At 33.5% G+C, this 25,059-nt stretch overlaps 2 protein-coding genes across 2 annotated transcripts in view; both read right to left on the reverse strand.

Annotated features, from left to right (window-relative positions):
* LOC150093256 (nicotinamide N-methyltransferase-like) overlaps positions 1-25,059 on the reverse strand; it is a 393,830-nt gene that overhangs the window by 239,940 nt on the left and 128,831 nt on the right. The window lies entirely within an intron of this gene.
* On the reverse strand, positions 11,558-23,284 carry LOC150093258 (cathepsin L-like peptidase). The gene is made up of 9 exons (XM_090413515.1): positions 23,230-23,284; positions 21,658-21,751; positions 19,596-19,745; positions 17,348-17,500; positions 16,882-17,005; positions 15,816-15,916; positions 15,467-15,627; positions 13,404-13,514; positions 11,558-11,768 (listed from the first exon to the last, which is right to left on the reverse strand). Exons 2-9 carry the CDS (start codon positions 21,748-21,750, stop codon positions 11,669-11,671), a joined length of 993 nt encoding a protein of 330 aa, XP_090269641.1. The 5' UTR covers position 21,751; positions 23,230-23,284; the 3' UTR covers positions 11,558-11,668.

Below are 25,059 nucleotides of genomic sequence, written 5' to 3' on the forward strand. Positions count from 1 at the left end.
GAGACAGTAATCACGGGCACCCGAAATCACAATCTCGTCCTTCATTAAAACATCGAAAATAAGAAACGTGTCGTTTGCAAACTTCCAATGGGCTTAGTTTGGGTAGAAATAAAAACTGTGATGTTTTAATGAAAGCAAGTCAGAAATAACACCTACTTCATTTCCAGCAAAACTGTATCGTCCTTCCTATGATATGAATTCTCGTATGAAAGACCCTCATAGACAGTCGTCTCCAAATAGCAAAGAAAGCTTGTTATTTTTGACTCGCTTCAAAGAAAGCAAGTCAGAAATAAGGGCTACTTCGGTATTAGAAAAACTATATGAGTGACCCTTGTAGAGAGTCCTCTGCTTTCGCATTCTTTCCACTCCAAACGCGAATACCAACAGAGACATTGGCCATATCAAACAGCCAAAATCTCTTTTCAGCATTCTTTACCGAAGGAAATACGGAATGAACACCTATATTTATACGAATTTCAGGAGAGGTATTTAGTGTGACGTAATAATGTGTTAGACGTAATAATGATGCTTTTATATTTGAAAGAATTTTATCATTCTGGATGTATTGCAATTGCCACGGGCGTATGCCAATGACGTCACACTTTAATCATTTCATTCACTAAACAGAAAACATACGCATACTCGCATGCGGATGCTCTGATTCTGCATTGGAATATTGCTCGTGGATCGATGGTTTTACACACTGCGAACATCACCTCTTCCTGAGGAAATCTTCAGTGGCGATCTTCAGCATTGTAACTATATATTAGCATAGGTTTCGTGCTGTTTCCATCGAAAAATTCTCATTTAAGATATTAAAAATGAACCAGATACTTTTTAAACAATTCAATAGAAAAATCATTAATAATTTAAACTTTTAGAACTGGGATTTGAAAATTAGCATTTTAACATATTTTCTACTTTTTTTTTTAATTTCGACATTTTTTTTAATATGTATATTATATTATCAGTATATATAATATATTCAGTTTTGTTTAGAAAAATAACAATTCTATCTTTCAGTGCTCGTCCCTCTCTCTTCTGTATTGGCTATTAATAAGATGAGAATTTTCTTTTACAAGAAAAAAAGATGCAAATCTTTACATATTGATGATATTATGTTATGAAATATTTCTTCCATTGTAGCAAGATGTGAAAATCAAGAGAAGATTAACTGATCTTACTTAGCCAGCGAATTATTATTAAAAGTGATGGCGAAGGAGACGTTCTTTTCTCCAGATAATAGAATTACATTTCGATTAGTCTTTCAGTAAATTACTGACAATTCCCCCCCCCCCCAATACACACAGACACGAACGCAAGAAAAATCGGTGTTGGCGGCATTGGTTAGAGAAGATCTGAAAATAACTGACAAACCTTTCCCTGCACTCAGTATTATTCTACTATATTATTCTACCTAAAAAATGCATGGGAGAAAGACAGTTTAGTTCGGTAGAAACTGCAGTAGAAATGAAACCATCACAAAAACCAGGAATATGCGACATACAAAAGAATTAAAACATTTTCGCCGGTTTTGAAGGGTGACTGTAACTTGATAAGCCATGGGAACTGTCTTAAAAGAAATTGGTAAACCATTAAATTTTCATTTAATGGAAATGGTTTTCCACAATATTCACACATAAAGGATTTTTGTTTAGTGTGAATTCTCTGTTGTCATTGAAGATTTGATGAAGTCTCTACAGAACTTTTTACAAGACGTGCACTTGAGTGACTACTGTTGCGTATGTGTTCTGAGAAGAAATAAGAGATATCGGGTTTGTGAAAATTTCTTTTCCAGAACACACAATGGAAACGTAATGTGGCACACTATCCTGCCTGAACACAGGCACTATTTGAAAAAGACTGTAACTGCTTAGCCAACAATGAACAGGTATTCTTTAACATTCATTACTATCGACAGGTAACACATTTCCAATTGATTTCCAGGAAACCATCCCCAATACTGTATTCACTTTTTCAACTGCATGATGACATTGGGGGTGATTCGTCATCCCCTGGTTTTTACCTGACTCTCCTTCTACCATATCCACACAGTACAACTAGAGGCATACACAGATAAAGGTACTCTGGGCAGTCGTCTGGGAAATCCACACTTCTGTTTAAATTTCGTGGTCACCCTCTCCACTGTTTTTCAGCAAGAGAACACACACGAGGGGGGGGGGGATAACCACTATTCATCGCTGAGATGTGGGTAATCCAAAAGTGGCATCGCAAATGCTGTTTTGTCTGATATCCTTCACTCTTGAATCCCTTAACTACAGCATTCTATGAATAATCTACAATACTGGAAGTTTCTTGGATACTGCAACCCTTCAAGTAATATCGTACAAGCATTCTACGAAATTTATATTATAATATAAACAATCTCGGTGAAGAAGAATCTTGCATTTTGAGTGCTTTACTTCAGCATTGTAACTATATATTAGCATACGTTTCGCGCTGTTTCCATCGAAAGATTCTAATTTCAGATATAAAAATGAAACGGGTACTTGTAAAACAATTCAATAGAAAAATTATTAATACATTTAAATTTTATAACTGGGATCAAGTAAAGCCTAAGTTATGTGTAGTTTAGCGATCTTCAACGACGTACTGTGGTTTTTAATGGACTGTTTAATATCACTCGAATTTTATGGTATAAACTCGGAAGTTGTGTTTTCAACCACTGAAGAAATTAGCTAAAGTTAAAATCAAACTCCATGAATCACTATAATCACTAAACGCCAATTTCTCAACGTATGTGATACACGAAAATGTGTCAAATACGATTATTTGTCTGGACTCATCAAGAACGTTTAATGTTCCTTTCGGCCTAATTAAAATGTACAATAATATCGAATAAAATATCCAGATTATTGCTTTATTTGAAATGTCTGCATGTAAACGAAATCTATTATGAAAACGCATCGCCCATACATTTCATTGTAGAAATATTTTAAACGTCAATTAATTTTAACATTTTTATTCCGAATCAAAGCAATCAATCATACATACATATTCAGGAATCCGGTTTACTTAATATCTAATTCTTAGTTCTTCTGATGGGAATTAATAATAATAATAAGGAGACCTGTGTAGCTTAGTGGAAGTAACGCTTGTGTCCTCTGCGCTTGGCCGCTCGAAGTTAGACCTAGGTTCAAGTCTAGTCGCCGACTGGAGGAACTTTTTCTAAGACTATCTTCCTCCGGTTCCTTCCCGAGTTGGTCGAACTCTGGCATGGGCAAGCGGGTTTTTTCTCCCGTTAACTCGGGTTTTTCGTCCCATAAACTCAAGAAAATCTACCCTAGTAGCCACATTGTTTCAGAATAACATATCCTGTTACGGTTAGGCACCAAGAGATGTCAGCACTTGTTTGCAGCCTCTTCATCGGTGGCTGCATATAATTAGTGATAAACATGGGCCAGCTATCTCTGATTGGCTACCGATAGAGATTGAACTGCCCACTCAGTCTCCAAAAGCTAGATAGGGTATAAAGGCCTCGCCTACTCCCTATTTGGCAATAAAAGGCGTTAGCTGATTTTTTTTAATAATAATAATAACTTTTTTGTGATAAAAATGTTTTATTACATTATTTTTCTTGTTACATAGTAATGTTATATTAATGATATTATTATATAATAATAATAATAATTACTATAATAATTTTCTTTGTTCCTTTCCTTTGCGGGCATTTCTGATTTCTTCCTCGAAGCTTTGAAGAGGTTATCTGAGGAAGATAATAGATGGTGGTGGTGGTTTTATGGTTATGTTTCTATACCAGTATCAATCCGCGTGTTCCTTTTACTGTTTCTTGGTACGTGTTTGGAAGACTTCAACTGCTATTTCGTAGTTTCGTTTTTTTTTTTTTTTTTGGAAGTAGGTTGGATTTGGACATGATGTGTTTGTTTATGTCCTTGTAGTGGTGTTTTTTGCGTGGGGTTTGCTATTGTGCGTGCGTGCATGTGTGTGTGTGTGTGTGTGTGTGTGTGTGTGTGAGAGAGAGAGAGAGAGAGAGAGAGAGAGAGAGAGAGTAACAGGAATTTCTCTAATTTTCATTCTCGCTATAATATTTATATAGCTCCTGTTTCAGCTCTCTGTGTGTGTCCCTAGGTTTCTGTCGTCGAACGGCAGTTTGATTATCATGTCTGGTACGTAGACGTTTTGAGTGGCTTTGCCATAATGATTGTACTTATATGTTATGTAGTTTGTTGACTGTGGTTTCGTTATCTGATATGTTGTTCTGGTTACTCTATAGGTTTAAGGTAAACACTTATGGCATAAGTGTTTACCTTAAATATTTTGTATTTTGTCCGTGCTTCCTGCATAAGTGTGGGTTGTTCCCAGAATATCAGTTTTACCATTTTATCTTGCAACCATTGTAACTTGTTAAGTCTGTAGTCTGCGCAGAATGCATATGATGTGATTGCATATCTTAAAATGTTTTCACATAATGCTTTATAGATTAGTATTTTTATGTGGGTTGGGGCAATCTCATTTAATCAGTATAGTTTGCTTGCTATTATCCTAAGCTTGGTGGGTAGATAGGTTATATGGCTATTCCAACTTTATTCAGCATCGAAGTGAAGTCCGAGATAGCGTATTGTTTTCACCTGTGAAAATAATTTTTTTTAACATTTTTATTATTTTTACAATTATGCATAACAAATATTTTCTCGTACATAAAGTTTCTTTAAAATAATAATAAAAACAATAACTGTTTACAACGTATATTATCACAGATGTTTCTTTGCGATTGTACACTCTATATATACAATATCAATGGATATAATCACTCTATATTGCATACTTTTGTTACAATTATTACATACATTACATGCATTGGTTACATGTGATACATCTTTGATGAGAACTAATATCTCTACTTTCATCCTCGAAGCTTATATGTAAGCTTATCTGAGAATGACACCAGTTGGTTATTATTTATTGTTTTTTTGCTGTGTTGGGAAGCTACGAAATCTATGGTTGAGAAATTCGCGCGCACTCACACACGCACACACACACACACAAACACACACAAGATAACTTGGAATGTATTGATGCGTCGCTGAACTGGAAGCCTGGACGAATATATTGTGTTTCATTAAGTTTGTATGGTATTTTGGGTGCGGGTTTCTTGTTCGTAGTATGTCCATAGAGCTCTTTTCAGGCTATTGTAGTGCTTCTGTATTCAAAAGGTAATTTGTTTATCATGTCTGGGATGTAGAAGTTTCGCGTGGCCTTTCCGTAGTGATTATTGTGTTTATATGTGATATAATTATAAGTCTGAGGTCTTGTTATACGGTATGTATTTCTAACTGTCCTGTAGTTGGCATCGAAATAATGTTTTAGCAAAGCTGCATAGTGACATAATTTTTTTTTGCTCTTAGAATTTCGTGTTCTGATATTGCAATGTATATAAGGTCGTTATTTTCTCTTTGTTCCCAAAAATCAGTTTTATCATTTTGTACTGTGGCGACATTAATCTATTTAATGTTATTTTACGATCTTTTACGAACATTGTAGTTTTTAAAGTGTAACTATTTTGCTTGTATAACAGTTGGAAAAATGTACGTAGAGTACTAACACAATTAAAAAAGGTATAGCATAAAAACAAATATTTAAATAAGTTTATTTTTAATAAAGTTTTCTATAAAATAAAAATATACAGAAAAACAGAAATTTTTTCAAATGAACTTAGATATTCTAAACTTACAGTTGAGAGAACTGAGACACTTTAATGTCCTAAACCAATTAATTATTTATGACTTGTTTTGACTCTTTTAACAAACCCATGCAAAAAAAAAGGTTTGAAAAAAATACCATTATCAAATCCTTTTAATCTTCATAGTCATCTGAATCGGCGTCCGAATCGCCATCACTTTCACTTAAACTGATCACCAAAGGTTCGCATAATTCTTCGATAATTCCGTCTTTGTCCCAATACATAATTTCCAATGAGGTAACATGAAAGCAATATTTTCCCCAGTTTTGAACTGTAATACTTTCAATCGCCTCTTCTGAAAGCTTAAAAAGTTTCGACATGTCAATATCTCCAGTTACGTTGCGATGGCGATGAAACTTTTCACTTCTGCCCAAACAGACTCAATAGCATTAATATCGCAATGATATGGTGGTAGCCTCAAAGCTAGAAATCCATGCTCTTTGAGCATCGTGTCGAATTTAAATAGAAATTTTTAGTTGTGGGCGAGCTTCTTTTGACCAAATTAAGCGATTAAATTTTTCGCATATCTCGGGAATGAGAAATGTTATTTGCAGAGAGCCAATCCATAAGAACTTGCTTCTTATTAGACCAATCTGGAACTTTGTTTAATCGAATAGAGTGATATGAAGCGTTATCAATTATAACAACAGCATTTTAGGAAGGTTTGGAATCAGTTTTTCTTCTGTCCACTTTTCGAAGATCGTAGAATGCATTTGCCTATGGTAATTGGCTTTGCATAGTAAGTTTGAATTCGGTAAAAAACCAAATTCTCCACCCGCACACAAAATTATTATGCGCCGCGAGGCATTTCCGGTTTGTAGCACTCCACATTCTTCTTTAGACTGCCAAGATTTTCCATAAGTTAAATTACTATCAATCCAAGTTTCAACTAGATACACAATCGGTCTTTTCTCCTCCCTGAAACGTCTTGTTGCTCTCAAATACTGCGTTCTACATAAAACAATATCACTTCGCTCCATGATAAGTTTCCGTTTATTCTGGGACTTTTTAAAACAAAATCCGATTTCATGAAGTATTTTTCTTAAAGTTTCTCTTTTCCAAGGAAAATTAATTTTTTCTTTGAGCATAGCAATTATTTCGGAACAGTTGGCATTCTTTTCTCGACCACGTAAAATTCGTGAATAGCTCTTCTTATAACGTCTACATCAAAATCATTCAAAGCTACGGTTTCGATGATTTTCTTTAATCTGGCGCTTTTTTTAGGAGATTTAAATTTTGGCTTACTTTCACCTTTTGATTCCCTATGAATTCTTTTAACAGTCGACCCCGATACGCCCGCAATTGCACTTGCACGTTTTATTACTTGAGAAAGGGGAACAAGAAGACGGCCTTCTGACGATTCTTTTTCCCAGAATATCAGCACATTATTCAATATTCTTTTGCAAGAGCTACTGAAACGTTTAACAACAGAACTTGTTGACTGTACTGGATCTATCATACAAATTAATAGTAAAAAAATGATCCAAAAAAGCGACAACAAAAATCAAGCTAGTACTAATAGTAGTACTAGCGACAGGCAAGAAAGCACGTGATTTCGCATGTTGGCGACCAATTCGTACATCCTTGATTTCTTTCTCCCCTTCAGCATGAATCGACTATTCTTGGCAAAATGCCAAGGAGAGATCTACTAACGGTGGGCGAACTTCATTACTTGGGGTGGGAGAGAACTTCATTACTTCTATGAAGAAAGATATCGACAAGAAGTTTAGGTTTGCCTTTTTCAGTTTTAGAGCAAAATGTTTTCTGATTCCGGCTCTAAACTTAACAAAACTTGCCCTGTCGGTTGTTGCTGTATTTCAGCAATACAAGGTTACGTTCTTTGTTCCACTAATTGCATTGTTTCAGTGTTTAATTCTTCAAAAAGTATGTTAAAAAAAAGTACTTTTGCACACTTACAAGGTATCAGCTAATGTTAGATTCACATTAGCAACAGCAATGGTATGAAAGGTGAAGTACAGGGATGGGTTACCAAAGTGATCCTAGCTGGCCTTCAGTTTGTTGACCTTATCATTAAAAAGTCTTGCTACTGAATAACATTCCCTTATTAATATTAATATTCTAAAGCAGTGTTTTCCAAACTGGTACGCTTACGCTATTTTGGGGGATACAAGGCACTTGTTTTATTTTGAACAGCAAAAAAAAATTAATTTCGTATTTTTTTTAAAAAAATCTGTATTGTTTATATAATTTAGAAACCACACTCCAGATACTAAATACGAATCATTTGCAAGCCACTTCAGGTCGCTAATAAGTGAGACAACGATCTGCCTCTGGGCAATGAAATTCAAATCTCACCTAAAGACACCAACAACCATCCATTCCCACTGGCGATATTTGAATCCACAGCTTGTTTGTTGTAGAATGGATATGCTAACCGCTCAGCCCAAACTAGCCTACGAGACTAGTTGTAATTCAGTTAGCATAGCATTTGCTACAGAAGCCACGATGAATGACTTCTTCGGACATTTCCAATACTGTTGGAATCTCATTAATCCCGTCTTTTTCAACGCAATCGACAGGTACTTTAAGATCTGAATTGATTTAGCTAACTTTTTCATAATATCCAGATCTCCAGCAAATTCTCTTTTTGAATTGACTTATACCTCTAATTTGTCTTGGTCCAAAACATCCCATTCACAGCCTCTAAAAATAGTCATTTTTCACCTGTACAATAGCTAACACTAGATTGTGTAAATCTCAAAGCAATTCAACCTTTAGAATATTTTTCACATATTTGGGATTGTACCTCACCGACCCTGTAAATGGTCTCCAGAACACGCACACTCCAATCATTTTCTCAATCAAATTCTGCTTTTGTCTTTTTGTGTGCGCTGTTTTGCTAAACTATCATATTTCCTTCACTTTAAGTTTGCGTAAATACAATCAGTTGTTGGTCAACATTCATGCACTGTCCAACTTCAATCTCTCTAAACTAATTTTTTTGACAGAGATTGGACATTTGGAATAATCTTCCTCGTTCAACATAAATTATTGAAAATGTCAGTATTTTTAAATGTTTGTATATGTATTATTATAACACCTCCAAGGACTCATCGTGAGAGAGCACTCTTTTCTTCTACATACAACTCACTGTCTCCACTTATTAAATCCATCAACTACTAACCAGAGCTACCACCATTTACAGAAAAGCTTTCTGCCGTCCACAACTAATAGTATTTTGGTTTGTAAATTCAGTGTGTTCTTCTGGTTGGTTTGTCTGTATAGAAAACAAATTAATTTAGGAAACTTAACTGGGGTGATTAGTATCTTTTTTATTCCCGTTTGTTAGCATTGAGTTTAGCCTTTATATACTTTATATGTTGAATTAGTTTTCCCTCACAAACAAAGCCAACGTCGAACACATTTCGTAGTATGATATTTCGGTGGTTGTTGAAGAATATGTGGTTTAATAGCTTCTTCAAATCATTCACTATTTTAACGAACATAAAAGTTACGTGTACATTTAAGATACAAATAAATATGAATTTGGGTAAATCCATTGCATTATCCTGTAATGCAGCGCTTCCCAAACTGTGAGCCGCGGCCCCCTTGGGGGCCGTGAGTTTTGTTGAGGGGGGTCGTGAAATAATGAAAACAAATTTAAAATGTTTTTAAGACTAAGTAGATTTTTTTATCTTAAAAGAAACGTACTTAATTTTTATTATTTATTATTTCTTTTTTCTTATTTTTTATATTTTAATGGAAAAAAATCACACATTGGTGCGGGTTCACAAATGTTGTCTATATTAGTACGATATTTTTTCGAAAGGGGCAGTGAAATATTTTAATTTCTCCAAAGGGGGCCCCTGACATCCAGAAGTTTGGGAAGCACTGCTGTAATGGACTTGTGGACTGGTGGAAGACTAAAAATAAATTACACATACGAGTGACGTTCCGAAACTAATGTACGCATACTTCAAAGGTGAATGACCTTGAAACAAATCTAGTCTTGTTTTGATCCTTCATCCATTTACTATGCTTCAAGAAACAGTGGATGCAACAGAAATTGCATTACTCATATTACCGGGTACACGATGCCGTCTTTTACAAGCTTGTTGAAGAATATGTGGCGAAAGTAATGATAATTATGCTTTTGATGCAAAAATATGGTCGCAGTTGAAATTCACTGTAGAGTCTCCATAAGTCATTAATGACGTAGCCGTTTGGTTGCAAAGACTTGAGTGAATTCGAAGAATCTTTATATGGTCTTTTCAGCTAAACTGACCACTCATAACGGAGGTGGATGGTTTTTCCATTCCTCAAAACAGACAAATCCGCCAGAGAACATACGTAGTTTACATACAAAATTACAAACAGCATACTGGGTTCATGAGATGATGCTGTACCTGATCCTAAAGGCCTCATGGGAACCGTATCATCAAGCACTGAATAAAGAACAACCGATTGATCTGTGTTCGGTAAAAAGAATAAGGGCCAGCTTGGCCGCTGTTCGGTACTAAGAATAAGAGACAAGACGGCAGAATTTATATTAATTACCGATCACGAAAGGGGAGGCCAAAACCACAGTGGCAGCGAATCAGAGAAAATCGGAGATTAGTGCCGAAACTGAACCATTAAATAGGGATGCAATGAAGTGTGTGCATGTTGGGTGATGCGTCAGTTGATTTGTTCATCGCCAATTGCTACATCGTCACCAAACGTAAGGCAGTGCTTTTCCTCACAAAACCATAACTTGACACGAGGATTCGGTCCGTCGTTCGATTCCCCCAATGAAAATTCAGTTATGCAATATGGACATTCGACGCCTTACTTCGTCGAAGGCCAAAAAACTCGACATTCATGAAGTGTGTTGCCTATCTTTTGGGAGAGCAAAGATGGAAACGAGGGATATACAGTGAAAGTGATAGCAATAATAGTACTAGGTTACTACTATGTGGAACAAATATTGCAAAACAAACTGCTGTTGTGTATAAGGGAAAACACAAGTTCAGTTTTTTTTTTTTTTTATTGCAAATCAACTCAAAACGATTGATTTGGACTCCACCAAAAAGACCGAAAATAATTTATGGATGCAGAAACAATGTAACTACGGATTGTTGCATTAAGCTTTCTATGAACATTAGGGATTTCTGCTAGGTTCCCTCAGCACCTTTAATCAGGCCTCCCTAAGTTCTTACATTCCCATATGCATTGCATGGTTACACGATACAGTAGTTAGGCCTCCAGTGAAAATGAGAATGAGGTTTTAACTTCGTGATGAACACTGTTTCTTGTATTTTCTGTTAATTATAGCCTAAGACAAGAAGTTAAGTGACAACTGTTTCTTCGTCTTTGGCTTGTTCATCTCCCCAAATAGCAAGACACACATCTTTTACATTTACATCACACAGCAAGTCAGCCATGAGAATACACGCAATTTGCAGACAACAAATACTGTTGGTGGTGGTATTAGGTGAAGGATTAAGTAGGGCATACGGTGAATTATGTATAGTGAAGTAGAATGTATTCCCCATTACCGTAACTCCTTGGGAGTGTCACATAATAATAATAATGATATTTTCATTATTGATTTGTTCATTTTTAAATGCAAATAATATTCAGGAAAGTCTGGGAAACTATTGAATATTTAGGTAAGATGGTAACTCTGTTTTGGAGAATATTTATAGTTTCATGCGATGATTTGGATCTACAATAACCACGGTCGTGTTACACCAGACGATAAAAATTATCTACTGCTTAATTACCCACGTTCTACTGATCTTTTCAATTTATCCCCAGCCTGAGAAATTTGCATGTAGTTATAACAGTGGTTTATTAAGTTCGATACCGTAGAAAAATAATGGCAAAATTAGCTGACATGTAAATTATTTTTTTATTTGCACATTACTAATTATATACACTTTAATTGCATAATATATCTGAAATGATGTCCTGGGTTCATTTCTTTGTACATTCGTTCAATCTTTACACAAGAGGATAACTGGCCTGGGTGGCAATACCACATTGGTTGCTCTTGTTTCTAGACATCTTGATGTAACCTTCGATACCCCAGCTTGTTCCCCAGCTGAAAGAATAAAACACAATGGATTAGAAGTCTTATCGCACGAAAGTAAATAACAAATATCCAGCACCTGGCATATTTAAAAAAAAAATTACCTTTTCTTTATGAAAAGAAAAAAAAAATTATGAAAAGACAGTAGGAAAGATGCTAATCTTATTTTGATAATTTAAATACATTTAAAAACTTTTGTCACATTCTAAATACATTATCTTCTTTTCTTGGTGTAAATGTCTATTAGTTTAAGCAGCAAAAAGAAAAAAAGATATATATATATAATTGTATTTCTAAGGAAACTTCCATTCTTGTTATGAAGCCACCGTAAGTATAAAAAGATTGTGATGAACTTTCATGCGCATTGGTAACACGGTTACTTCACAGCACCATCTGTTGGTACACTGGGGAAAAAAGAAGAAAAAAAGGCGTAAATTCAACATTTGGACGTGTAGAATTTCTGCTAACACGACAATGTGAGGCCTCATACAAAGGTAAAAACAACTTCAGACAATGGCTGTCTTCAGCCGCTCGTCTTGAAGCGCCGACTTAGTCTCACCTGACTTTCATCTCTTTCCAAAATTGAAGGTTATTTAAGTGCACATCACTTCACGTCTGCTAAAGTTAAGAGAAGGGAAGACAGTTTCTTAAACAAGACGCTGTTTTATTAGGATGGACTCGTAAAACTACTTCGAAAGTTAGCGGAAGCCTGTAGACTTGAAGTCGTTATGTTGCAAATTGTGTAAAATTGTAGAATAAAGATCAGAGAAAGTAGCGGAAGAAAAAAAAACTTTCGAAAAGCTATCCACTTAATCTCATTTTCAAACATTCTTTCTTTAAATTAGAATCATCCCCCCCCCCCACCACCACCACCATTTCGAATATGGTTAGGGATTATTTTTTCGAATCTAGCCAATCCGGTAACTTTAATTCGCTTCTTCATAAAACTAAAGTGCTTGTACTATGAAAAATCAACGTGAATAATTTATATACGTATTCCATAGTAGGAATCAAGTATCCATTTCTGAGTTCTCTTTCTTATTCAACTTTCATTCTATTTACTATTTCACTGCGACAAAATAGGTTGTATCAAAGGGCATTGGGTACGAGAGCTTGTGTCTAGCAAATATTTGTTTTGTCCACGAGCAGCGCGAGAGAAAGAAAAGAAAAAATCGCAAGGTAAGTAAGGGAGTGGCACATTGCCTGCATATATTACAGTTTCACTTGCACATTACCAGCATATATTACAGAACATGGAGTCACAGATTAATCTTTAAACACTTCTAGTCTATAGTCTGTGCTATTTTACTTTGCAGTCATGCAGTACAAGAAATGAAAAAAAAAAAAAAAAAGTCTTGCATTAACCTCACGTATATTTCCACAAGCATTTTAGCGTCCAGCTATTTGGAAGACCTACTTTAGGTAATTGGTCAGCTACAACAACCTTTCCAGGCTATAATAAACGATAACTTAAGTCTATCTTATCAACAAAATGGGATTTACCGATCTCTTAATAGTAGTAATAGACTCTTAGGTGTGTAATAAAAGTTAACGGTATTTTTTATACTGTTTGTTTCGGATCTTAAACCTTACTGATTTTATGCAAAAAGTTATACGATTGTTTGCTAAAGTGCTATAATAACTCACCTGTTCTTCACAAGCCAGTAATCTTGTCCATTTTCTGTTCCATAGCCGACAACAAGAACACCATGATCCAAAGCTGTAGTACTGCAGTCTTCTTCGTCATAGATGCCGCCACTGGTCAAGGCAATATTTGATATTAAAAATGAGCATTTCGAGAAATTAATAATAATATTGTATATAAAATTTTTTTATTCATCATGCATGTGCAGAAAGGTAACAAACCCAAACATTGGGTTTTTTAGCGATTATTATTATTATTATTATTATTATTAATGTTATTATTATTCTATAGTCTGTGCTATTTTACTCTGCAGTCATGCAGTACATGAAGAAATTAAAAAAAAAAAAAAGTCTTGCATTAACCTCACGTATATTTCCGCAAGCATTTTAGCGTTATTTTAGCATTTTAGCAGCTATAGAATGTTGCAAACAGTAAAAGACATTAAAATGAGCATTAACGCACTAAAAGACAGGCAACACAATTTGATGAAAGAGACATCCGAACTCCGTCAAGAACTTCATTCTCTAAAACTACAATACGAACGTTTAAATCAACAAAAACATAGAAAAGATCTTGTCATAAACGGTCTTCCTGAAACTGCACCTACAGAAAATCTCAGAGACGTGGTTTTAAAATTAGGCCATGTAATTGATATCCCCCTACAGCTTAACGACATTCAGACCGTAAATCAGATTCCTAGGAAGAGCAAAAACCAAGGCTTCCCACGACCTGCACCAGTCATAATTCGTCTTAAGAGCAAGTCCACAAGAGACAATCTCATAAAAGCCAGCAGGCAGAAAAAACCAGTCGCCAAGGACTTGAACGCACAGCAAGACAATACACCAATCTTCCTATCCGAATATTTAACACCATTCAACCAGAATCTATTGTAACAAACAAGAAAAGCAAAAATTGAAAAAAATTACCAATTTTTGTGGACCAGAGATGCCAAGATATTCATAAGGAAGTCACAAACTTCAAAGCCGATACAAATTAAAAGCGCAGAAGACATAGAAAGGCTGCCACTGTGAAATAAAAAAGCCTCCTAAATAGTTCAAAAAGAAGCCCACAATAAAAAAAAGAACGTGAACCATCAAGACAGATGCAATAACACAGGATATATCGGCAATTTCACTTTGATCAGACCTTTCAGATCATTCATTTGACCTCCCAAAGATCTGCCTACTTCCAACACAGCAACCAAATCAATAACAAATATATGTATATATAACCAGTATCACCCTCAGATAAGCTAATTACAAAGCTTCGAGGGTGCAGTTGAGTTACATCCCAGTAGTAGTATTTATCTAACATTATTCACTTAACATTCTGTAATGAATTCTAGTAGTAAACATAAAATGTGATAGTAATACTTCAGTTATATATTTAAGTTTAAAATTATATATTTAATTTACAATTTAAATTTAAAAAAATTATTATTATGTAAACTGCAACATAAGTAATATTGTTTAACTTGTGAGTCATTAATAATAAACACGATTACCATGATTATTATTAATGGTAATAATACACACTTTTTACTCTTGTGTCAATGAAAAATTCTGCAAATGATAATGATATTAAGAGTAATTATAATTCTTACTGAACCATTTTGCAAGAAAAAGATGCATGGTTGCCTAAATATTAGTATATTCATGTAATTATTTGAGAGATAATAAACTATAAAAAAAATTAATAAAAAATAAAAAAAAATTATTATTATTATTATTATTGTTATTGTTATTATTATTATATTTGTAATAAGTTTATTTCTGATATTAGGTATAATACCTAATACGGCATGGCATAAAACTAACGGAAATATGGGTTGCATTTCCAAGACAGGAACTCAATAAATGTAATCAGTACTGAATAAGATATGCCAACTGAGAAAGATGTTGAGGATGTTTATGTATTCATAAACGAAGATTATCAGGTTTTCTGGACAGTTAGAGAAAACTGAGGACTTTATTTCGAAATAACTTAACTTTTAGTTTTAAGAGTATTAATTCTGAAGACCGTAAGTGGTCATCCTTTTCTGAAAGGGTTAGGATTATATTCTTACCTGTACAATTGGAAGCTCCACTGACTGGCATCAATAGCCACAGAGATTGGTCCAATGGTAGCAGCAGCTTTCTGCAAGTCAGCTTCACTGCCGGATGTTACATCGACGTGACCAGTAACAGTAGCACCAACATTCTGTTTCTTGAACTGGCAGGTTCCATCCTGTAGATTCAAATAAAAGCGAGTTGCATAATTAATAAAAATAAATAAATTTTGCATATTAATGATGTTTCAATGTTTCAAAAAGCTGTTATCACCTTAAGATCACACACACACACACAATGAATTAAAACATGCTTTGATGCAAATATGTGCTCACTCAATCTATGAAGGATGCAAAACCAGCTTACCTCAGCAGTGTATGGATAGGATTTTTCGGTGTCAATTCCCTTGTTCTTCTTGATGTAATCGAATGCATTGTCCATTAGACCTCCCTCACAGCCCATGTTACCTGAAAAAAGAAATTTATAAGTTCTCTGAGCGCATATTAAGAGATATTGATTGAATGTTATTATAAAGTAACAATACGTATAAGTAATTATATTTTAATTATAATAATAAAAATTTTTATAATATATTAGGCACTAGTGGCCCTTTACGTTCGTATTAGGTGTTCATCTATGGCCTATTACGATTTGAAACCGCGACGGCCTCGAGGATAAGGTGGTTGGCCCTATGCCTCCTGATATGTCCTATGTCTGCAGATGCACGTGTTCTCGGGCCGAGTTTGCCTGTTCTGGTGGGACGAAAAACCCATGTTTCCGGGAGAAAAAACCCGATTGCACGTGCTAGAGATCGAGTAATTCGGGAACCGGTCGAAAAAAGGCTTAGAAAAATTTCCTCTAGTCGCCGACTAGATTCGAAAACAAAAATATAAGCATGAAAAAATTCCATTGTTTTGAACTGTTGATATTATTGTAAGAAATACTTCAAAAGAAAATTTTCAATATCATGTTTGAATGTCATTTGAAACATTGTTTTGTTTTACCAACTAAATAGCCACACGGATAAAATACATAAAAATATATATGCACGTATTCATGTTACTGGTATCCAGATGTTATATTAACTTCAATGGACACTTCTCATCCATGTAATTATTGACGTGCATACACTTCAAGGTAGATAAATGGATTTAAAGACGTCTTAATTGACTTTATTCGAATCAAAATTTTATTATATATAATGGCAATTATGTGATATTATCACTTTTTTTCAGTAGAAAAAGGTCAAGAGATATATTTCCTCTTTGGTGGGAGTCGAACTCACGGCCTTTAGGATTAAAAGCCCAATCTGCGCCGCAAGGATTGATGTAATGGTTTTCTCGTAATTCACCTTCATGTAATTAATGCAGAAAATCATAAATAAAAATAATGGCATTGCAGAAATTATGATTCGTGGATAAAACACACTTACCTTCAGGACCGGAGCAGTCTACTAAATTCTGTTCACTGAGAGAAACCAGAGTGCCAGTCTTCTTCTTGTGTTGTCCTTCTAGAGATCCGGTAGTTGAGAATGCCCAACAGGATCCACATTGTTCCTGAACAGAAATAAGATCCCTGAGTGGCTTTTTTTTTCTTTTGTTAACTCATAAGAATTTCCATTGTTAACAGTATTTAAACATATCCAGTCATGCAATCCAGTTTTTCTATATTAATGCAATCTTACTTTTAGCATGCAAACTTGCTAAAATATTGCAAAGTTGCATTGCTTAAATCTCAACAGACTCTACCAGTAATAGTTTATGCCTTTTAAGTATACTTTTTATTTATTTTGATTGATTATTAGTGATAATTAACACGAGATTAAATTGAGAGAAACGTCTTTTGTTCTTAGCACTTGAATTGCTACTTTAGTGGTATGTTTTGTGACGAAATCTTACCTGATTCTTGATTGGTGTAACCATTCCTTTGGTCCTCCAGTCAACTGAAGCAGGGAGTTCGAGGTTAGCAGGTGGGATGAACACACTATCAGCTTTAGAAACTCCTTTGTTCATTTTATAACCGTTCATGACTCTGACGAACTCATCGGAACGCTGATCAGAATTTTAAAAAACAAAGTATTAATTTAATCGTTAATTTCTTTAACCCTTTAACTGCTACGGTCGAGTTAACTCGAGCGAGGAAAAAATGACCCCCTCACGTGGACACCCTTTGCAGATTATGTAAATTTTATAAAACACTATTAATGATATTTTTGTGAGTGAACAAATGCATATCAAGAATGTATGATGCTGTCCGGACTTCTTACTTGGAAGAATTTTAATTGATTTTGTTTATAAATTTTTTGCAAAATTAATTCAGTACATGAGACAATGTCAATAGAATATAAAGTCAGCAGTTAAAGGGTTAATTGGTTTATTGATTTTTAAATTAGTATACCTTTAAACTGGGATAAACGAAACCATTAATGTACAGAATAAAATATTATAATAATATTCACATTTTTAATTTCCATATTATTTCTTTGAAATAATGGAACATATTCAACAATGGACGTTTTTTCATATAAACCATCGTTTGGTGCTGATATGTTGATGACGATTTTCTCTATAGGATTCCTTGTCCGATCAAGACTCATTGCCCTCCGGTAATGAGTACTTGGAATACTTGGAGGTGTTATGTAATAATAATAATAATAATAATAATAATAATAATAATAATAATAATAATAATAATAATAATTTCACCCTGGAAGTGTCCGATCTTCATTAATTTCTTGAAAAAATTAAAGCAATTAAACCTTGGAGGTGTTACGTAATAATATTAATAATAAATGTACCCTAGAAGTAGGGTATAACAATTGTTATCTTTTGCTGGATGTTCTCCAAATGATACGTCGACCAAATGGTAGTTGATAGTTCTCATCAGATAACCAACTCATAACTGTAAATACATCTAAATACATTCTAATTCACATCATCACCCTAGTCAAAAATAGGGTGTCAAATCTCTAATAGATAGACAGAGCTCATAAAAGCTGTTCTAGAGATTTTATTTTAAACAACGAATTGTCTATGATCATGGCTGCATTTTATCTCTAATGGCTTTAATAGAAAACCTAATGATAAAATAATAATTATAGCCATCGTCTTCGCCTCAAGAAGAAGTTACCAGAATTTGTATTTCATGTTAAAGGACTTTCAGAAAAAAATTACCAAGACTACTTCGATAGATTAACTTACAAGTCTCTTTCTGCCCAGTTCGCAAACTTAATACCTTCCTTATCTCTCCAAAAGATAAATACATTATCCTCCTTTCTTATCGTGGAGTTTACAGAATCCCCTGCTCTTGTGGCTTATGTTATTATGGACAGACTGGTCGTTCTGCACAAATTCGTATGGAAGAACATCAAGAATATATTTCACTCAAAGAACCCAATAAATCCAGTTTAGCAAGCCACGCATTAACTACAAAACTCACAGGAATCAGTGGAACAAGACCAAAGTGTAACTTAAAAGTTATTTTCTTCTTTAAAGACTGTACAAAGAAAGCTGTGAAGCATACATTCACAATCCACACCTTAAGAAAATCGAATGCCTTAAACTTTCTCAATTTTGGGCAATTATACCGAATCATTCATGTATTCCGCAAATTGTATTGATTAATTGCTTATATTAACGGTACATTGCGCCCTTCGATTGGAATAGGCCTAAGTTCGATTCTCGTCGCGACGGGAGGAATCTTTATCTGGTCGATTTCAATCGATGGTGAGTTAGCCGATCTCATACGGAGGTAGCAGGGTTTTTTCTCCCGGAAACTATTTTTTTTGTGATTATTTTCCTATAATCTTATTGAAAATGGCCGTAAAACATAGCTGAAAATTTTAACATGATCTAACAAAATAACAAGATTTAAATTAATGTAAGTGATTTCGTTTCAATTAGTTATAATAAAATAATATGAATATTCCAAGAAAATAGATAGATGGTAGACATTTTTACCATTATGAGATAGCTCTAATACGTATTAGCATTTATATTTAAAATATAAAATTACCAGACAATACCGCTGTAGAGCGCGCTACTGCGTTTAAGCTTAAGAAGTAATATACTGTATATATATGTTTTATATTTAATAAACACAAATTATTAGCTATTATTTCATGAAAGTTATCTGTCAATTACTTACCAAATCTGCATATTCATTTTGTCCAACGTGAAAGCTGTGAAGTCCGAGATCAGCCTTTAAATTGTGGTCAATTATCTTTTCAATGTTTTTCTCCCACACGAGTCGTCTTGCGAATTCCTCTGTTGATTCATACTTCTTGTTAAATTTCGTCTGCAGTATACAAAGAAAAGGAATTAATTATATATTTTTTTCTTTATTTTAAAATATAAATTGTGAAATTTATTTATATTAAGCTAGCAGGTCAATTTATATTTTACATTACTTTTTCTTAGATAATTTCGTTCATTGTTAGAATTAATAGTATAAAAAATTAATTTTTATTATATTTTTTTTTGTTGTTAAAACACTTTAGAAGTTCACCGCGAAGTAATATACAGGAGTAATTCTTAATATAATATTTTAGGTAATGGAGAAGAATAAATTATAAAAACATACCCATCCTTGGTGGGAGTAGAACCCACGACCTTTGTTTAGAAGACATTTACATGTTTCTGTATACATTTACATGTATACAGAAACATGTAAATCATGATATAGCATATATGTATATATGTGAAACTATTTCTGCATATGAGTAAACTTTGTATATAATAAATTAGAGATTTATCTCTCAAGATACGCAAACAGTATCATGTAAAACCATATGGAATGTATTACATAATAAAAGAACAGCGGCATATATAATAATATAAAAAAAATTGCACTTAGCTAGGGAGATGCTACCAATACGTATGTGCATCTGGATGTGTAGGAGAACACAAGTAATGTATGAATGTATGTCAGGTGTAAGATGTGCATTTAACTTAGGTTCACAAAATAATCGTCCAGGATATGTAAATTGTGGTATGGTACGAAAGTATATGTATAACTATTTGTATAGCTAATTGTATATATGGACAAAACCAATGTGTATATATATATATATATATATAAACATCGACTGCTCCGATAAAGGAACTTATCAATAGCTTGTCAAATCAATATGGAACGTATTATATACTGCCAAAATAACAGCTCAACAATAGGAAAAATAGAGATTGAACATGTTGTTTTATTTTTGTTTAAAATTGTATTGTAAACCACTTCTGAAAAGTTTATATGGTAATCTGTATATAGAAATGTAAAAATCAAAATGTCATTTAGTATAAGCATTCTATGTACAATGTGTATATTGTAAATAGTTGTATATATATTTATTTTGAGTGTACATAGATGCTTTGGACTAAATAAAATATCCACTGCGCTACAAGGACTGATGAGTACGCGTTTTTCTTATTATGTCTCGTTTAACCAACTAGCAGTCAACTTGAACCCTTCGGTGATCATTTGATAGTAAGCGCGAGGACATCAACGAATCAAGACTTTCTAGGACCAACTGTACAGGCTACATTGCCAAGGTGTTTAAGACATGGAGGGACATCATAGAAACATAAAAGCTACTAAAGGAGCTACTAAAGGGAAATTTGCAGTCCACTGCAGGTGGGTGGAAAACTCTGGGTATCTTTGAAAGCTGACTAAGGCTGTGTGGTCAAGAAGAATGTGAGGTCCAGGTGCTTTTCATGGAGTTTATACGGAATAAGCTGTAGGTGGACATTATGAGTGTATCTTTAATAAATGCTTTTAGGAACAGGTACTATGGAATTTCACTTTCCAAGGGCCCTCGATAAGTCCCTGACTCCCTAGAGATGCATACATATAATAAATATTATTATTAGATTTTCAGTTAACTTCTCAGTTATATATTTTCCACACTTGACAATTAAAGTAGGAGTTTAGAAATCGAAATTGCCTACAAATTTTACTGATGAGTAGCGGAATTTTATGCATATTTACGAATTGCGATGGATTGTGAATTATGATGACAATGGTGTGTAGACAGAGGATTACTAAATAGTGGATTGTGGGGAATGGAGTGCTCTTTCCCGCGATGAGTCCTTAGACTCCACTGAGGAGTCAGGTACTACTAATAATAATAATTATAATTTAGAAGGGCACATTTCTTCAAATATTACAGTGTTCAGTTATTTAATTTAAAGCTACTCAGTCTGAAAGCTGTACTTACCTTGAAATTTTCCCAATGCTTATCAAGCTTAGGGTTAAGAGGGGCAGCAAGGGCAAAAGCCACAAGAAAAGAAGCGACAAGTAGGCGAAACATTCTGAAAACAGAGAAAACGTTATGGTTAATAAGATATACAAAAATATATTTACATTCTGGCATATAGTATAATGGGGAGAGGCACTGAAGGAGAATATTCCCCTGTTTGCTAAGTAAGCAGAGAAGATAGAGAAAATATACATAGGTAATAAATGTGAAATTTCATTTTACAGTATTTATTATCTGTTTCATACAACAATACGAGTGTCACGAGATGATGGCATTCGTTGCCATTACTCTCTTCCCTAGGACTTACAAATCATCAATAGGTATGAACTCAGCTGTTGTTGAGAACTAAGGATCGAGACGGTCTGTCAGCCAGTTTCTTAAAAGAAATTAGGGCTGAAAGAATTTTGCCTACTTTTTGGGGAACAAAACGCGATCGTAGATTTATTATTATTTTTATTTTTTGATAATCTTGCCGTTATGTTACAGCGTCTTGAATCTAATCTAATCATATGTACAGAAACGTATTTTTACTCCGAATTTTTGCATATCATTTCCGCCTTTTCCACATAGCGATAATCCATGTTTGGATGATTGTAAATCTCACAAATACTGAGTTCATATTTCAGTACAGTTTTGATAAAAATTATTTATAAAAAACGCAGTTTTTCTCATTAATTCGTGCTTTAATTTACACTAATATTAAAATATTTTAAGTAATTACTCTGTAGTAATTAATAAAATTTAATTAGAATGAGTTATGATATATAATATTAATTTTATGTTAAGAATTTCCAAATTTCTCCAATTCTCCTAATAATTACGCTTAAAATATCTAAAGAAAAAAAAATCTATGAAGTCTATGAAAACATTGTTGACTTCGTTGCCAAGTTGGTTGTGGAATGTATACTTCTGCCAGTATCTGGTAACCTAACGTGTCAAGAAAACAGTTCTCCATCCTCACAGCTACCAGCAGCCTACATTACTACTGCCTGGCATAATGAGTCCAAGAATTCATGCAACTGTTTCTCGCACTCTGGACCTTGACTTTAGCATAGAACAACTGGAAAATGAATTGTTGGACCAAGCAACTATTTTTTTATTTCTCAAGTCAAATAGTGCAATTTGTTTCATAAGATTTGGTGGACATGATTTTAAAAGTATACATAGGTAATAAATAACTACATTAAAAACAACCGAAGACTTTTCTGATATGCATGGCGCGTGTTAGTATTTTGCCAAAAGGTACAAGGTTTAGAGACTCTGTTTTTTTTCCTAGAAATAGGTCATTTCTCTCTTCTACTGTATACCAAGTATTTGGTATAAATGAGTGAAGATAATTTCACTTAAATGTGCACAATGCTATTTAAAACGCAAGCAAAAATTACCTTGACGTTTCGACTCTCATTAAATCGTCTTCAGAAAAATGGCAAACATTCTTTACAGACTGGAATACTTGTCGTATTCGTTCTCTGTTAGAAATTCAAGGATAAAAATTAACAAAACGTGCTTTACAGTTAAAGAAGTCCTTACCTCTGGTGGTTCTATCTCAGTGAACAGCAATATTCGGACGAAGGTATACAGCGATGGTGAACAGTTAATTTATACCTAACGGGTAAGGTTATCACTAACGGGAAATGATGCCATCACACCTGATGACCATTGAGATAACACTTCATCAGTAATAAGTTTTGAACAATAGAAATGTCACGTGCTTTTAATCAGCGTTATTTTTTAAATATTCAAAAGAATGTAATCTGTCCCTGTGTTGGGTGGAACAAATGCTTTGTCATCTGGGCGATAATAAAAGAATCTTTTATCTAAGGTTTAAAGTAGAAATTTATCCGATAGGAAGTGTCAATCACTTACCCAATAGACGAAACTACGATATAACTTTGATGCCTAAACAATTCATCTTGATATACACCAATGTATCTGAAATTATAATCCTTTGTGTTTTTTATCAATACTTTCTTAAGAACAATTGTTGTCGATCTAATATTGCAGGGGTTCTCAAACTGTATGGCCTGCGAGCGACTACAAAATCTCAAACTTAATAATTATTTAAAAGTTTTAATTAAAGCAATTAAATTTTTCGATTTATAAAGAACAGGATATTTAATTTAATGTCATTTCAATGCCATTTTCAACAAGCATTTGTCAGTTAATTTTTTTCTAATATAAAACTGAATACACCTAAAATAAAAATAAATAAAATAAAATATCAGACGATCATCCTCGCAGCTATTGGGAATTGAAATATATGAATTTTGAATCTGGGTTTTTCAAAAATTGGATTAAACTGATGATATCAACGTAAATTTAATTTCTAAAAATTTCTATTCAATTATTGTTCTGAATTTTAGATTTAAATCTTATATTGAAAAGATAATTGCAAAATAAAACTAAAATTAGTATAATAATTTTAATGTGGTATTTTGATATATTAAAATTAGTTTCAGGTTAATAATAATTTTAATTATTATTATTAACACCAATGTATCTGAAATTATAATCCTTTGTGTATTTTATCAATACTTTCTTAAGAACAATTGTTGTCGATCTAATATTGCAGGGGTTCTCAAACTGTATGGCCTGCGAGCGACTACAAAATCTCAAACTTAATAATTATTTAAAAGATTTAATTAAGGCAATTAAAATTTTCGATTCGTAAAGAAGAAGATATTTAATTTAATGTCATTTCAATGCCATTTTCAACATGCATTTGTCAGTTAATTTTAAACAAAAATATGAGATTTATTGAATATTATGTTGAAATAAAAGATCATTATTCAATCGTGGCTGTAGTAAATCTGGAGCTGATTTAAGATAATTTCAGTGGGTGTCTAATTTAAGATATATATATATATATATATATATATATATATATGCTATTAAACAATATTAAAAAATAAACAATATATTTAATTATTATTAAATTTTTAGAGAAAATAATATTTATTTATTTATTTTGTTTCTGGTACAATCCATCCAATAGGCTTAAAACCCGTCCCTATTATTATCATATTTTTAAATAAATAAAAAATAAAAAACCCACTGAAAAATAGTGTACAAAAATGAAAACTATAAACGCATTTAATTCTCCAAAAGACAGCAGACAGATTTTTTTTAACTCACTTTTTGAAGATAGACTGGCAGCCATTCTCCATCCTGATAGTGAGCTCAAGTTAATTAATAAACTAAAGCTTTCGGGACAAAGACTTATGACAGACAAATGTCGCCATCTCTTAGTCCTAAACCTTAACCATGGTATTATTATTTTTCATTCATTTTAAAACATGAGTTTCTTCCAAAATAATAAAGGTCTCCTCTGACATCTCCTACAGTTTTGAAAGGAAATTA

Source organism: Typopeltis vanoorti, chromosome 24 (genome assembly GCF_054136105.1).
Source record: "Typopeltis vanoorti isolate ZY-2024b chromosome 24, IOZ_Tvanoo_1.0, whole genome shotgun sequence".
NCBI classification, from domain to species: Eukaryota; Metazoa; Arthropoda; class Arachnida; order Uropygi; family Thelyphonidae; genus Typopeltis; species Typopeltis vanoorti.

What these genes read in the sequence shown, in the direction of transcription:
- LOC150093258 (XM_090413515.1), bottom strand. Translation starts at nt 21,750, where the DNA reads ATGTTTCGCCTACTTGTCGCTTCTTTTCTTGTGGCTTTTGCCCTTGCT. An exon ending in TTACACCAATCAAGAATCAG is followed by an intron (nt 17,006 to 17,347) that starts GTAAGATTTCGT and finishes ATTTCTGTTCAG; the next exon opens with GAACAATGTGGATCCTGTTG. An exon ending in TGGAGCTTCCAATTGTACAG is followed by an intron (nt 13,515 to 15,466) that starts GTAAGAATATAA and finishes TGCCTTGACCAG; the next exon opens with TGGCGGCATCTATGACGAAG.